This window comes from Lutjanus erythropterus, chromosome 21 (assembly GCF_056507025.1).
Source record: "Lutjanus erythropterus isolate fLutEry1 chromosome 21, fLutEry1.hap2, whole genome shotgun sequence".
NCBI classification, from domain to species: domain Eukaryota; kingdom Metazoa; phylum Chordata; class Actinopteri; order Lutjaniformes; family Lutjanidae; genus Lutjanus; species Lutjanus erythropterus.
The window spans coordinates 15175999-15192718 of NC_139337.1; the positions used below are offsets into that span (position 1 = coordinate 15175999).

Genomic DNA, 16720 nt, shown 5'->3' on the forward strand with positions numbered 1-16720 from the left:
GAAAAACCTGGGCGTCAAGTGTCCTAAACGTGTTAGCAAAACTTGTCTCAGTCTAGTAGGGAAGACAGGGGATGGTTGCAACCTTTTGCATTTCTCTCAGATAAGACTATTTGGACTAGACCAACCAAATCTTTATATATTAAACATATGTCTGCTAAATTACATATTATATATATCACTAGTAATATTTATTAAAAAGAAAGAAGTCATATTTTGCACCTGACCCCAACCTTGGGGGCAGCTGCAATATGATAAAATCATTAAACCTGATGTTAATTTTCTAATTAACTTTTGCTTTGTCTCTGAACATAGTGTTCTAAAAATATGCAGTTTTACAATAATACGGTATTATAGTAATATTTATCAAATACGTTATTGAGTTTTGTAAAGTGTAAAATGTAATTCCTATTTTGAATCAATATGCAACTTTCAGATGCTATTCAATCTGTGAGACAGGAAGAATGAAACAATTTGCAATGCAACAAACTTTTATTAAACATGTATGGACAACATGGTGGACTATCCCGTTATGTATCCCACAATGACTTGTTTATGTTAAAAAAATACTGTTGTGTGGTCTAATATTGCTTGGGGATGGTTGCAATCAGCAATGACAGAACATCATATGTTAGCTAGACACACTGCACTAGACACATGCTAAACATGTCACTTAGAAGTCAACAAAACAATAATTCAGACTTAAAATGTTTTGTTTAAATCACAAAAGGTCAGGACAGTGTGACAAAAATACAGCTCATGAAAAACTTATATCTCGAAAACAAGGTTTTGTTTTTTTTTAACCAGTAGGGAGAGGGTCTAACTGAGGATCTAGAAAGTTTCTGATTGGAGGAATAAGACTTGTTGTAACTGTTCCCTGTTGCAACCATCTCCAGTCTCCCCCTCACAAACAGCGGCTAAAGATAAACTCTAACTTGCATAGTTTGACGGTGGTGTACAGTTTGACCCCTCCTGATTTTAGTGACTTTAGATGTAATATAGTGAATCCTCCATGGTGAAGACCCACAGGTTAAATCAATGTTTTTATTAGCCTAATTCACAAACAGATTTTTTCTCTTTTGGCTTGTGCATGCACATAAATGATGAACTGGCAATTTGAATAATTCTGTATGGTTTAAAGGTCTGCCATGCATCTCCATAAAACGTAATGTTACAGCATTATTGAAGCCCACAACAGTATTTCTACACTACGGTGTTGGTCTATATACTTTGGTATTGCTCAGCAGCAGAGGTATTGGCTGCCAACAGGCTTCCAGGTTGGTGCATAAGGTCCACTATGTAGTGACAGGGTGGTGAAGAATGCTGATTGCTGGAGGGATTCCCATCAAAGAGGAGTACCTCATTCCAAGCTCGGCTGTAGTCACCCCTAACAAGTGTGCAGCTCAATCCAATGGAATCAGCCAGACACTGAAAAGTTAGAAGACGGCAGATGGGTCGGGGTATGAATATTTGGAAACAAGATGTACTGAATATAGAGGGTTACTGTGTACATGAAAACTTGAGAAATAGAGAGAAGGATCTAAAATAGGATGTCAAAAGATGTGGGTGAAGTCTGCAAATGAGAGAAAAAAATCTGATGATGCTGGGTGGTAGCTAGGTTAGTGATACCTTGAAGAGAAGTGCCCTGTGGCTGTAGATTCCCCTGCTGATCATACCAATGGGAATAACATTGGACTGGAGCTGAAACTTGAGTTCGCTGAGGTGCAACACTGACGGAAATTCATGCAACTTTTCCATCTCCACTGCTCCACCCATGGCTTCACTCACCAGCCTGATGAACAAATACATGCACACAAAATCCATTTTTTGCAGGAAAAAGTTTGTTTTGCATCCTGAAGTCTCACAGTGTTGTTTCCATTGTGTGTCAGCTGTATGCTGCCAAGGAATCTGTGTGCAAAAACAGTTTCCTGTGTATATTGTTTCAATGTGTTTCTATGATTTTGGAGATTATTTTCTTTTCTATTTGTGGTGACATGTCTGCATGACTGCATAAATCAATCACCTAGCCAAGGCAGCATACTGCTCTCGTTCATCAGTAAGTGAGAGGATGTATTCTTCGGCCTCTTTAACTAGAAGCTGCAGTGAGACGTCATCCATCATCCTCCACGGTTTCTCTGGAGGAGACTCAGCTCGTGTCTCATCTTTCTGTTTGTCATCCTCTTTTTTCCTCCTGTGCAGAGTGACAATTACGAATAAATCTGAGTCAGTGTCTCATAAATAGGTAGAGTATCAATGGGGAATTGACAGTACAGAAATTATACTAAAATGAGAGAAATTTAAAATGATAGTTGTGGACTATTTGATGTAGGTTTGTATGAAGTACTTATCAATAGTGTATTACATGCAGTAGATGCCAGTCAGCTCTCCCCCAGTTTGGAGAAGTAGAGAGAAGTACCATTTGGAAGCAACAATGTACTACTGTGAACAGGGTCAGCAACAAAAGGTATTTTAGACAGTTAAAAAAGGTACATCTAAAAAAAAAATTTAATCCGTTTAAGTTTACTCTATATTTAGAATATTTTCAGTGCCTTACTTTGGCATCAGAGAGCCTTTTCTGACAGGAAACCACCATTATAGAAGCCAAGTATCGTGCTCTCCAAATTATCCAAACTCCATAGGCAAAATCAGTCATTTTGCCATGCAGAACACAGGAATTACTGAGCTACTGCTGCCTTGTTCTCTGTTTGTTTCTGTTATTGCCTGACCCCAGTGAACCTGAACAATCCTTTTACAACACCAAAGTCACACAATAACCCAAACTAACAAGCAGACCGAGGCAGCAGTAGACCAGCAAGACCTGTTTTCTGAAAGGTTAAATTACTGATTTTAGTTATGGAGTTTGGTTGATTTAGAGAGAGTGCTATTTGGTGTATATAACAGTGATTTCTAGTCAGAAAAAAAGCTGTCTGTTGTCAAAGTTGCCAAAATACCTTTTGATGTTGGCCGTGTCCACAGTAGTACACTGCTTAGCTTTCATGCTGGTACTCACCGCCATCTACTGTAGCTAATATAATACTGATAGGTACCTCATTTAAGCCCATTTCAAATAATCCTAACTATCCCTTTTAACAACCTCAATAAAACTAAATGTAATACTATCTTTTTTGCATTTAAAATTGGCACATAATTACACAGATCTTTAAAGAAATAAACCCAAGAATCTTACATTTTTATATATTATCCAATATTTTAAGTTATGCTACTGTAAGCATCTCCAGTCCCCACATAGAAAGACACTCTCACCTGGGTGTTCTCTGTTCTCCCTTAGTGCTGATGTCTGTTTCTGATGGGTTGCTCTGCCTCTCCTCTGGCACATGCACTGTCTCTCTGCCACAGATGGACAAGAATAAGATGGTTTATATAACTGAATATAACACTGTTATTCTATTTTTACTGTTTTCTGTGTTTCCATTTGCATATAATATTTAGGTGTAATTTACCCGCCCTATTATATTTGGATATACTATATTTCTATATAATGAATTCAAAAGACAGCAGGTTCTCGGCAACTTAAACATACAATGGTCATTCCTTAAAAGACCAAAAAGCTGCTTCACTATAATGTCTTAGCAGTCTACCATATTCTCATGTTATTAAGATATCTTGCAGACAAACAGAAGCAAAAGCTGAATCTCCCAAAGTAAAGTAAATTTATGCGATATAAGAGACGCTGTGTTTGCTCAGGAGAAAGATGGAGCAAATTGAATTCATTCTAGTATGAGGCATTTTGCTGTATAAAGTTAAAAAGTGAAACTTGGGTCACACCAAGTTATAGATGGATTGCATAACACGCTGTTTAAGAATGCCTGAGATGTTGTGTGTGTAAGCATGCTGAACGAATGGACAATGGTGTGGCCTGAGGTACCCTGAAGGGGGTACTGCTGCAACGTTAATCCATCAAAATGCTCAAAGCTTGTGGGAGCATTAGTGTGTATGTGTGTGTATGTACAGCCTGTGTGTCAGTGTGTGTCTCTGTCCACATGCATGAGTATTATGTGCAGGCATCTTCAATTGTGTACATGCATGTGCACTTGTGAGTGTTCGTCGTTGTGTGTGCTAGTCCATTAGTCTAAACACAAAGGCTCCTTTACTCAGAGTGTGATGCCATCTTAAAAAAATGGGATCGTTTACCATGTGAGGCCACGCTAACGGGGCACACTGAAGGCAACAGGGAGAGGGGAAATAAGAGAGTAAAGAAGAAAAAAGTGGAGCACTGGATTGGAGCAGACAAGGGGAGGGTGATAGTAATCTAACAGCCACAATAAATTGTACCAATAAACTACATGGTGTGACTGTTAGTGTAGGAAACCTGCCAAGTCTCAGCCAATGCGCTAACACTATGTGTGTTGTTAATTGTTAATTTCCCACTCTGCTTGGGATGAGGCCCAGTTAGCTGTCAAAGTTTAGACGAGGGGAGTTTTCTTGGTTGGAAAATGATGCATACAAATTATAAACAAGGTTTAGTTCTTTTTTTTTTTTTTTTAAAGACTTTTCCAAATAAAAATTAAGAAAACATACTCTGTTGCTGTGTTGACAACAATGATGGGCCGGTGCTGGTTGACAGGCTGCTTGGACAATTCCTCTAAAGTCAGAATCCTCTGACCTGCACAAGCCTAAGAGAGAGAAGAAAATGCTAAAAATCAGAATGTTAAAATATTCACAAATTACAGAAAAAACAGAGAGAACTGTTGTTGTGACCATGTTCAGTTCAAGCTCAAAAACAGCAAATTATCAGCATGACTTTACCTTTAACTGACATTTCTTTAAGTTTCATATAAATTTCAATGATAGACTTACACACACACACACCTTCCCAGCATCATAGAAGCCATCTCTAATAATATCAGTGGAGGCCAAATGACCTGTGAGGCTGTATTTTACAGACAAGTTGGATTTAAGCAGGCTGTTCATGGCCAATTTGCTGAAACTACTCCTGCGATTCACAGATTGGTTTATTTCTTGAAGCATTTCCAGGGCTCTGAGACACAGTAACACAGAACAGGAATACAAGCAAATGTTAACATAAAAGCACACTGTAAACATCAAAATGCACACAAACATACACACATTCAGTATGAACAAAATGACCCTTACTTTCTTGCAAAGCTACATGTAAGGCTGTCCTGTACTGCCATCTACTGGCTGTTTATGAGACTGCTTTGAGTTGTCTCCAGTCACACTACACTTACTTAAACTTGTGACTTTACACTTCTCAGCAATGCTCCCCCAGTTCTACATGTCATGATTCATCATTCATGCCCTGATATCATGTTATATATCATCTCAATGTCTTACCCAAATTTGCATATTTCCACAGCCATGGGCTCATCACTGGCACAGACATTGATAGCCAAGCATGCATTCTGCAACACCTCCTTGTAATGGGAGCACAACAAAGTGACCAGCGGTTGAAGGCCTCCGGCACTCTGTAGCTATGTAGGACAGGAGTGAATTTTAGGTAATCAGGGAAAGTATATGATTTATTGTTGGACAGCTTATAAGAAACGTAATTAACATTGCATTTTATTTAGTTTGACAGATTCTGGTGTGTGTTAAGGATAAAAACACTGAGACTGGGTTGTACCAACAAGGATTAATTTGATCTAAGATTAGCTCTAACTAGAGTTTAGCAAAACTAAGTGAGTAAATCCAGATTTAAAATTAAGCAGAGCTCTGTTGTCCAATTAAACTAATCTCAGTTCAGTAAATACATGTTTAGTGATGTAAACCAAAATTAAATGAATGTTAACATTTGCTAAAATATTAATAATACATTACATTGTTTCCTGACTAGCAAAACATAAAAAACACAAACTTTACACTGTTTGCTAGGTAGCTAAAAGTAAAAAAAAAAAAATTATATATAATGCATATATTGTTTGCTTGGTAGCTAAAAAGGTAATTAGCCTAGCTAGCCTACTAATTTTATTGGTTAAATTATTAATTGGAGTGAAAGAAAGAGGAGACATAACCATCACATGATCACATTTTAAATTATAGTTTAAAGTTCTGGAGCAACATAATTTAAAGTAAAGACCATGAACAGATCAAGTTTAAAAATCAGTAAAAACAGTATTGACTAATATTGCCTTTATACAAAACACTTACCCAAATTTAATTCCCAAAAATGAAAACGAGGCAGCATTCTGAAAAATTCAACACACAAACACCAACCTCTGCCCTCGCTTCTGTATCACAGGCCAGCGCTGCCAGGCACTGTGTGGTGTTGACCAGGACCTGCGTATTAGTAGACTTCAAGGGCTCCACCAGAGCCCGTATGGCTCCATGTGACAAGATGCTGCGGCGGATGACCTCTTGCCCTGCCATGTTGCTAAGTGTGGCAGCAGAATTGGCCACCGTCCGAGGACAGCTTCCATAGAGCTGCTGGACTAGAATCTCATGGCCTTCTGCCTTGTACACTGCACTAGAAGATATCACAGAAATGGATGGGAGATTTATTGCAGAGCTGACTGTAAATGCAATCTCAAAACATAGCATAAAAACATAGTTTTTCTGTAATGTATATGTTATGTGTGTGACTTGCATAAATAAGTAATGTATAGGGGAAAGCAAGCATTAAGAGTAAGGATAGTGAGAGAATGATTCATGGGAGCAGGAGTTAAATAGTACCGTTCCCAGAACTGAAGTAGACAGCAATACTGAAATATTGAGTCAGACAGTGAGAGATGATGGGTAAAAGGAAGATTTGTCGGGAGAATGAAAAGGTGGGAGATGAAATAGAGAAAGGAGGAGAAGAGAGGTAAAGAGATATTCAGTGAGGGGGAACCATGAGAAGACAGATGAAGCATTAAATCTTTTGTGAAATAGTGGAGAGGAAGGCTTACTGCTCAACTTTAAAATGCCTCCTCCTTCTAAGCCTCAGTTTTAGAGGTCACAAACTTAGATTGTTGCATTAACTAATCTAAGATTAGTTGTAATCAGAATTTAATAAAACAAGGTTTAAAATGAGCAAATCCAGATTTAAAATTAAGCAGAGCTCTGCTGTACACTTCAAAAACTAATCCCTGTTCAGTGAACAGTGAGTTTAATCAATATGGAGATTCTTACTTACCAAACTAAAATATATAAATGAATAAAAATTAACTTTGAGTGCTGTCAGTATAAAATAAGAGAAAAACCATTAACTTTCAGCTGTTCTGTATTAATAAACAAAGCATTACATTGTTTGTTAGCTAGCTAGCTAGCAATTTAGCAAAACATTACATTGTTTGCTAGCGAATAAACTTAAAAAGCTTGCTTTTTGCTTACTAAAAAACCCCAACAACTTTATATTAGCTAAAAAGGTAGTTAGCCTACTATGATGGCTCGGCAGAGAAGCTTTCAATCCTCTTTTAAGAAAGACTTAAAGACCTAAAACTAGTTTGGGTTCTGTTTGTCTGTCTTAATCATTTCTCTCAATCCAACTAAAAAAGGCAGCTATTTTAAATGTTATACCTCCTCAAGTGTATATTAAACTATGATTTAATCAGGTTTAAAAATTAATCCTACTTGGTGCAACCCAGCTTTAATGTTTTATGCCTTGGGCAGTAAGCATACACACTCAAAGGACCTTGAAATTCTAAATTTCTTTTTTGAGTAAGTTGTTGCAGGGTTTAATAGAATATAAAATACTTAAATTATTCCAAGAATAACAAAAGAATCCACTCAGATTGTCTGTAACTCACAATGCACTGAGTTTGTTGCCATGTATGAGGTTATAGAGGGCCTCGGTTGCTGCCTCTCTCAGTGCCAAGCTGTCATTCTTCAGCAACTGTACTATGGCAGGGATACCACCTGAAACACAAAGATACATCACATACACATTTCAGTAATCTATCCATCATGTTGGTTGTGTGAATGTGTATGTATGTACCCAGGTCGCTGAAGCTGTCTTTGCTAGCTTGGTGGAGGCTCATGGCAGAGACAGCCTGGCAGGTAGCTGTTTTCACGCTGACATCTCCCACAGACAGAAGCTCCACCAGAACCTCCTCCACATTCTGCTCATGGAGTAGTTTGCGATTCTCAGCTACACACACAATCATCCAGCCATGTATACACACACACATACAATGAAACAAAGACAGAAAAACACAGCTAAAGTAAAGCAGTTAAGAAAAAAATATTATTTATATTATGTCTCCTTCTGTGCTTACAGCTCTGAGCAACCCTGGAGATGCATTTAACGGCATTGGACTGGATTTCAGGTATGTTGGGGGTGAGAACAAACTCCATCAGCCTTGTCAGTCCTCCATCTTTGCGGATCAGCTGGACACTCTCACTGTCGTTCAGACAGTTAGCAACTACCTGTAATGCCTCAGCATGAAGGTCATTTAAGTCCTGCAAGGCAGAAAAAGATAGAAGAGGTCACAGATGGAAAAAGCATTTGTATTTAAGAAGAAGAGCTAATTCAAAGGGAACAATATTATTTACAATTTTACCACAAAAGCATGTGTTTTCTCTCTCACACATATTCACCTACCGCATTACTGAGGATATCCATGAGCTTCTCAAATCCTTGGTCTTCCCTGAAGGTGCTGCACGTATCTTTATCAGTGGTGACATTCTGCAGCGTCTTTAAAGCCAAATGCTGAATGGCAGGGAAGTCTGACTTCAATAGCTCCAGAAGTGGGGGGATCCCACCTAATTTATGCACTGACAGACGACTTTGGTAGTCCTTTATGCATACAGAACAAAAAAGAGGTAACAAGAAATTTGGAGCCATTTGAATGACACCCTTCCCAAAATTCTATCTTACAAAGCACACAGTGAGGCTTTTAGTGCCTTTTTAGATAAATGTAACATGTACGTCTTGTGATGTCCTCTAGGCTAATGACTTTGAGTCACCTGAACAAGGTTGAAGATGATCTCTAGAGAGTTCTTCTTGACATCGGGGTCTGGACTGGATAGGAGCTGGATTAGAGGTGGCAAGCCTTTGTTGTCAAAGATCTGGACCTTACACACAAAATCCACTGATAGAGAGGCCAGGCACAGTGTTGCAAACTCATGTACAACTACCTCTTCTAGAATAGGAAAGAAAATTGTTGTTTAATTGCAGCTAATATACTGTAAATATCTTCTTTTGAGTATATTTAGCATGTAATCACAATTACTCACCTTCAAGTGACAATTTGTCAATGATTGATGGAATTACATCCCTTTTTTTCAGAGCATTCTTTACATCCCCTTTCAATGAAAATATGAGACAAAGTTAATCACAGTTATCCAATCACTCAGTCTGCAAGTCAACAAAATGGCGACTTCTGTAGCCTGTCAGCAAGTCTCTATACGGTCAATTGCCATGACATGCAGATAGATGGTCAGGTCATTGGTTAAAGTTAAAATGCCAGTCACATCAGTTGTATTGTAAGCCATCAAAGGACTAAGAGGAGGAGTCTGCATTGATTTCCTATGACTCACTGTTGGTGGCCATGGTGCCCAAGGCCATGAAGGCGTTGCGTCTGACCAGCTTGTTGTTGTGAGCGATGAGCTGACAGAGAGGCTCCAGTGCCCCAAGTCCCAGCAGAGAAATCTTGTTCTCATCTCCTTACAACAGGGGGAGACAGTGAACAGGAAAATTGAAGCATGGTGCTACACAGACCTGATAGTCTATGGGTGTTTATTATGCATCAAGTAGTGAAGATAAACACTGCAATGTGATTAAATATAAAAGACAAGGCATAAGTGGGAATTAAAGCTAAATTGGGTTGTACTCAACATTGTAATATACACATTAAAAGAGGTTTTGATTCTACATAACAATTTTAAACATGTCGTTTCCTCATATACAAAAGTATACAAGCGCTTCATAAGGGAAGAAGGGAAACATATTTGATGATTTCACAGTAAATGTCAGGAAATGAGATAAGAAAGTGGTCAGCCACAAGTAGTCCTATATCTTGTGCTTTTCAGCTGCAGTGTTGCACACCAAAAACAGACAAAGAAAATTTGTAAGCTTCAGCAGCAGCGGGATGCATGCTGTGTGACTTAAATAAATATCTTTTATGAAGATGTTTGTTTTTGTTCATACACTCAGGTACAGAAAAATGTATTGTTTGATATATCCAGATTCTCTGAAAAGTTTGGTATTTTGCTAATGAAAATTGTTTGTGAATATAAAACCTGGTCATATTACTAAGCAAATTAATCAGATAAAGTTGTGCATAGAGATTATTGTCATAATCAATGAATCCAAACAATACATTTTTCCAAAGTAATACAAAGTGGGGGTAGATATGATTAGCAATAAATTGTGACACTTTACTCCACAATTATTTTGTGAGTGGTAAATTCACCAGAGTTTCTCTTATTCTCCATAAAAAGTAGAACTTACATCATGTCTTTTTTGAGTTTCTTCAAGTAGTGATTAGTTCGATAAAATATGTGAAACAAGGATATCTCTTTGTCTTTGTAAGTTTTGCAGCAATGGCCAACTTCTTTCCCAACAAAAATCTACAACAAATGTGGACCAGTATGATGGGAAGCATACTGTACCTTTCTCTGCAAACGTGTGGACTGCATCACAGGCTTTGACTAGGATGTCCTCCTCTGGGGAGCTCAGCAGCAACACTACTGTTGCTGGGGTTTTGCCCTCAATAGGTACTGGTTCAAACTGTGAGTGTGCAGAGAGAGATGTAAATACTGTAAAACTGTCTGTCCCCGGGATGTAGCTATACTATATTTTCAGACCATGGACATCTGTTTGTGTGGACACGAATTATATAAACCTTTAGCCTGGTTTTATCAAAAGGTAAAGATGAGAAGACTTTCATTACATGAACCTCTCACCGTTTCCTTGCATGGAGTTTCACTCTCCTTTTTCACTTTCTTTCCCATCCTGCAGCCTAAAGAGAAACTGCATTTTCATAAGTCGCTCAATAGCTGCTTAATACAATCAACTCTATGAATACAGTTAGCTAGCTCTGTTAGCTAAATTACAAAGCTAACCAGACAGCTTAGTCGGCTACTCAGTAGCAGTGTTCACAAATGACGCTCACAAAGCACACAAATACCTGCCTATCTCAAATATTCACTATGACTTACCTGTTTATGTCTAACAAAAAGAAGTTCAAGTTCTACATAACTAGAGCTAGCTTTAGCACAACAGCTGACTAGAAGAACTGCGGGTGTTGTAGGTTCCTTGTTTTGGAAAAGGAGGCTGGCAACGCGTTGCTAGGCAACGGACACCACGTTGGGCTGGAGAAGGGTTTTAAACTGAATTACTGAATTAGCAAGCCAGTTTAATATTAAAAAATATTGTTGTCTTTAATTTGTCGATTGAATGAAATTTGTTAACGTCTACAGTGCTGTCATGCCATGCATTTCGTGGCAAGACAGCAGTCATTTTGTAAACACGAGTGTTACACATTATACTAATTAACAGAGGTGGAAAGAGAACAGAAAATCTATACTCAAGTGCAAGTACTAGTACATTACTAAATATTATTTAACAACAAGTAAAACTACTGGTGTTAAAAAAAAAAAACTCAAGTAAAATACAACGTATTCTTCTCAAAAACTTCTCAGAGTTTTAGTGACTTTCTAACTGTTGATGTTTAATACAATAGCAGCCATTCAATCTAAACGGGTAGCTGTTTCTCCAAAGTTTCAGACTAAATTATTCTCAAATCCTGTTCTGGTCAGAGGTTTTCATTGCCCCGTTTAACCTTGTAGGCTACAAAATTGCTGATGAAAGATCTGGATATTAATTCAAATCGAAAGACTACTCAGTAGATATTTATGATTTTAATAGGAAGTAGATTACAGTATAATGTCTACTTAACTACGAATAATATTACAGACTTGAGTCATCTGAATAGTTTGAATAGTCATTGGTTACTTCCATCCATGACCATTAAGGCTCCGTTCCATTCAGGTCTAACAGCGTCAGGGTGCTGCTATTGTGCATGCTGGCTCCTTGGAAAGGCTCTGTTACACTAAATGGAACAGGACGTGGAAAAGATGCATTTTATACACTAAACTGCAGTGAGATGTTGAATTACAAAACATAAAAGTTGCAAAACCTTTAAGAGTATGGTTAAGACATGCTCTATACGAGCAGTGCTCTGAGAGAACTTATAATAGGGCGCTATACAAATAAAATTGAATTTAATTGAAAAGACAACTAAACAAAATGTGCAATATGAAAACGACATAAACAAAATCTGAATCCTTAATATCTGTAGGCCTGACTTTGTGAGGTGATCTACTAATAATCATATAACTCACATTCGCATGGAGCTGCTAGGCTGACTCCGAAATAAAAATGGATGGGGAAAACACTGAAAATACTACATACTGAGTGAATGTGGTGTGTGCATGTTAGGGTGTGGGGGTCTGTTCTGTGCAGGTCATATAGGATTAGTGTTGAGATAAATACTGCTGTGAAGAGTGAGTCATAAAACAAATGAGCTATAAGGCATCAGCACAGTGATCCCTCCTGCTCTGAGAGAGGCACTGACACAGCAATGTGCCAGTGGAAACAGCACAGTATGCACCAGAAAACCAAATGACCTCTAAAGACATTACCTCTGGTGGTGTGGGACATTATCGCTGTGCTGCCTGAAATAAGCCTCAGATTAATCTAAACTAAAGCAAACCAAGGATGGGGAATGGCTGCTGGGATGATGTACAGGTTTTTCTGCTAATGCATTATTATTACACGAGCTGCAAATACGCGCGCCCACGCACGCACGCACGCACGCTCACATCCATAGGCCCACCTGAAAATGGTTTAGTCGTCCAGTGAATGCGACATTTCACACTCAAAGGGGATTTTTCGATTCATTCGAAAGGTTTCAGTTCATAATGGGAAATTTAAATCAAAATGCAAATTTAGACTGATGTAAAAGCGGCTCGTGTGTGCTATTAAAAAGCACAGAAGGTAGCATAGAGCCAGTGGACGGAGGGGGCTGCAGCGAATCAGCGCAGCAGACACTGCAAAGCGCAGGCAGGCAGGCTGTCACTTCCCCTCCTCCGCCGAGCTGTCAGTTGACAGGAGCACACATGAACCTCCTCAGTGCTGCAGACGGAGTTGACCACCCGTTGATTTTACGTCCATATAACTGCTCCACGGCGTTTTAATTCAAACGGGGCACGAATATGACATGACACCTCTGTCATCTCTACGGACTGACCACAAAAGCGTAGGAGGACTGAGCCGCTTGCCAATTCAGATCTGCTAGCCAATGTTAACAGTTAGCTTGCAGGCTAACGGTAGCTAGCTGCTGAACGGAGTCTTGGTGCTGCTTTGTGCTGTCAGTTGGCTAACGTTAGCGAAGGTCGGCGGAACTAACGTTAGCGTTTAGTTAGCTAGACATTCGGCATCATTAATGTGTCATTTCAATAAGTTGTTTTAAGGCTACATGATAATTTGTGTTTCATTTGCCACGGGGCTTCATACTCCTCCCGTTTAATACGTTTATTAATTTTACGAAATTTATCGTTGGCTTTTGCTAGCTAGCAAGCTAGTCGGCTATGCTAACGCCAGCTCAGTGAGAGCTCACATCGCAGGGGTGCGGAGAGCTCCAGACTAGTCAAGGAAGGAAGAGAGGTGACTTATGATGTGGGCTGAAGGAAGCGGCGGACTGTTAGGGGAAGGAGAGCAGTAGTATTAGCTTCAAGACATCATATTTTCTCACATTATTCGTTTTCGAGGTAGGGCCATAGCGACAGCTGAGCTGTGTGGGACGTTGGATGAAGAAAAGAATTGGGGCACTTTGATTTGCGAGCTGGCTAGATGAATAGTATTGGTATTACTGAGTCGTGAGCTGGTGGCCACTGTGCCAGCTTCAAGGGAAGATACTCTGTCGAGATTATCGCATAGACTGCAATAACCAGCCAGTTTGCTTGAAAGATGGCTTCGGCGGGGAGCATTGCCGCATCTATTGCGAGCAAAACGAAGACCAAGAAAAAGCACTTCGTTGCTCAGAAAGTGAAGCTCTTCCGTGCCAGCGACCCTCTTCTCAGCGTGGTTATGTGGGGAGTCAACCATTCGGTGAGTCAGATCATCTCATGTGCATATGATGATCCACAGTCATGTCTCCCTCGACCTTTTCATGTGTCACATTAAGCCACATTAGCTGTCAGTTATCAGCATTTGTGTTTTCGTAGATGATTGACAAATACGAGATGTCAGCTGTCCAGCGGTTGGATATATTGCTGTCAATGTAAATGTGTAGCTAAGTGTGCTGAACTCGCTCAGCACATTATGACTCGAGTATGCTTAAGTAAGCTTTGTACAGTTGCAATTTGCATGCATGATTTGGAGCTGCAACAATTAGTCGATTAATGGATTAGTTGCCAACTAATGGATTAATTGCCATTGCATTTTTTTGTAAGAAAAAATGTCCAAATTCTCTGATTTCAGCTTTTCAAATGTGAACATTTTTTGGTTTCCCCAGTAAGCTTTGTACAGTCACAATTCACATGATATGTGCATGATTTAGGGCCCAGCCGATAGTGGATTTTAGGGACTGAGATCGATATTGGGGAGTAATAGAATTTTGGTATTGATATGTCTGCAGATATTCTTTATGCAGAGCATAATACACAGAATATAGAATTTAGTTTTAATTTTAGTTTTAGTTTTTTCTGTGAATAGTTCCTCAAAAGTAGTTAACTATTGTGATAAAGATATGTCATGGAGGCAGAATATTTTACACTTATAGTTAAAAATTAAATCAGGGCACTGGAATCACTAACCTGTCACAGGTATTTTTAATAATTATGAATAACTAGTGAAAAAGGAAAAAATACAAATAGAGCAAAATAAATGTGTATATTAAACCTAAATTAAGAAAAAAAAACAGAAACCCAGAAGAATCAAATGTACATGTAATGTCGCCTATACATGTGAGAAAACAACCTGCATTATATTCTGTAACAAAAAAAGTGTTCATATTGGACTTCATATATGCTGATACCAATATAGGCCTCTATATTTGTGATAGGCCAATATTGAGCCACTATATTGGCTGATATATCAGTCAAGCTCTGCAGGATTTTGATGTAAGCTAAACACTAAAAATATGTGTGTGTCTGTGTGTTTGAGCAGTGAACTCGTCTTTGGCTTCCTGTTGTGCACATGTAGGATAAGCTCCTAGGGCTCTGTGTCATGAGAGATCTTCCCATGCAAGACAGCTTATCTCTGCTCTCTGCTCTCTTTCTCTTCCTTTGCTGAATATTTACACTTGGCCAACACTCATATGTTGGAGGGAGAGAGCAAACTTGGCTAGCAGAGGACATACAAATATTTCTAGCATCAAATCCCAGGTGTTAAACCCTTTACCAGTGTTTTACACGTACGTTATTATAGCACATAAAGAGATGGCGCTTGATCAGTGGACTAAGGCATAATAATCTGGAGTACTGTTAAATTCCTTTGCTCTTATGAACGTATTATTAATATATAACATTTCCCCATCCTTTACTCAGCTGGCTTGTAATAATCATACCATGGTTATTACAGTAAAGCCAGCCTGTTTACTGAACATTTTATCTGGTGTTTTTGATTGAGGAGAACTGCTTTCCAAAGTGTAAACAAAGGAGCCGAGCAGTACGTTAGCAGAAGAAGCACTTATGTATTCTTCCAGTACATAAATGTCTATTTATATGCTAGTATGAAATTGCTCCCATGGAGTAGCTGCTGGTGTTTAAATACAATAGTATCGTTTATATAAAATAAAAAATTATTGTGGCCCTTTTATGCAGAGTGCTGCTCTCTTCCCTTGCTCTTTATTTATGTCTGCTTGGTTTTGTTGTGTGTGGCAGTGGTAAGCAGATAGTATGAAACAGGAGAGTCAGCAGTGCCTGGTTTAGGTATTTAATTCAGAATTCCTAATTTAGGTATGAAATAAATATTTTTGACTAGTTCAGTAACAGATTCAGTCAGCTGCACGTCATTTTTGATGTAAGTTAATGGGCCAGAGAAATGCTATTTGAACATCTGTGTACAAGAGCCCAATTTTAAGTAAATACAGCGGATTGACATTGGATAAACACTTTGGGTAACTTTGTAACTACATGCCCACTGTAAACGTCACCACGTGAGTCAGTTATATCAAGATTGCAAGCCAGTTTCTCCTGTACAACTTCCTAGATATTGTGTATCATGTCTGACATATTATGTTTGGTGTGTTTCAATGTGTGACTGCTATTTCTCTTGGGTGATGTTGTTTGGCATGTCATCTCATGACATTAGAGAATGTTCCCTTTGACATAATAAATACTATTGCAATTTTTGGCTAAAGCACCAAAGTGCCAGCAATTTGTGTACAGATGAGGCCTCTTCTGAGCTCCATTTGTAGTTTCATATTGCTTATACTGATGTACTAATAATGATAACTATTTTCTTTTTAACAGTGTTGGAACTATGATTAATTTTTAGTTGGTCAGTTTGGTCTAACTCCATATCGCCGTATTGGGTTGGGAATCCTGGGGATGTTTGATGGACATCAGTGTGACTGACACTGAGCGTTGTCAGTTTAGACAGCACCATTAGATTTTTTGGCCTAGTGTTCTGTGGCAGTTTAGTGTGGATTATGCAGCCTCTAGATAGACTGATGTATGCGGGGCCAAGACAGCTGAAGATCCAAAGCTGTTATTCTGTATCTAAGCTGTTGTCTGCTGTTGATAGATTACAGTCACCTGGTTTTGGTGTTAAGCCTGAGGGGGCAAAGTAAGGTACACGAGAGGTTTAGCTGCT

The 16720-nt window shown here is 38.8% G+C and overlaps 2 protein-coding genes across 4 annotated transcripts in view; one reads left to right on the forward strand and one right to left on the reverse strand.

Annotated features, from left to right (window-relative positions):
* Positions 1–30: 30 nt before the first annotated feature.
* armc3 (armadillo repeat containing 3) lies at positions 31–11157 on the reverse strand. Its single transcript, XM_084747684.1, has 18 exons — positions 11059–11157; positions 10804–10859; positions 10510–10627; positions 9436–9561; positions 9133–9201; positions 8863–9038; positions 8498–8692; positions 8172–8355; positions 7892–8044; positions 7704–7812; positions 6193–6442; positions 5314–5450; positions 4828–4996; positions 4537–4631; positions 3262–3345; positions 2021–2185; positions 1627–1789; positions 31–1425 (listed from the first exon to the last, which is right to left on the reverse strand). Exons 2-18 carry the CDS (start codon positions 10849–10851, stop codon positions 1219–1221), a joined length of 2448 nt encoding a protein of 815 aa, XP_084603810.1. The 5' UTR covers positions 10852–10859; positions 11059–11157; the 3' UTR covers positions 31–1218.
* Positions 11158–12971: 1814 nt separating this feature from the next.
* The window catches only part of pip4k2aa (phosphatidylinositol-5-phosphate 4-kinase, type II, alpha a), a 35134-nt gene continuing 31385 nt past the window's right edge, over positions 12972–16720 (forward strand). For 2 of the 3 annotated variants that reach the window (XM_084746805.1, XM_084746806.1), the window contains exon 1: positions 12972–14011. In XM_084746805.1, the coding sequence (XP_084602931.1) occupies positions 13871–14011 (141 nt within the window). In that variant the 5' untranslated portion in view covers positions 12972–13870. The remainder of the gene's footprint in view (positions 14012–16720) is intronic. The other variant, XM_084746807.1, reaches the window with a different exon arrangement.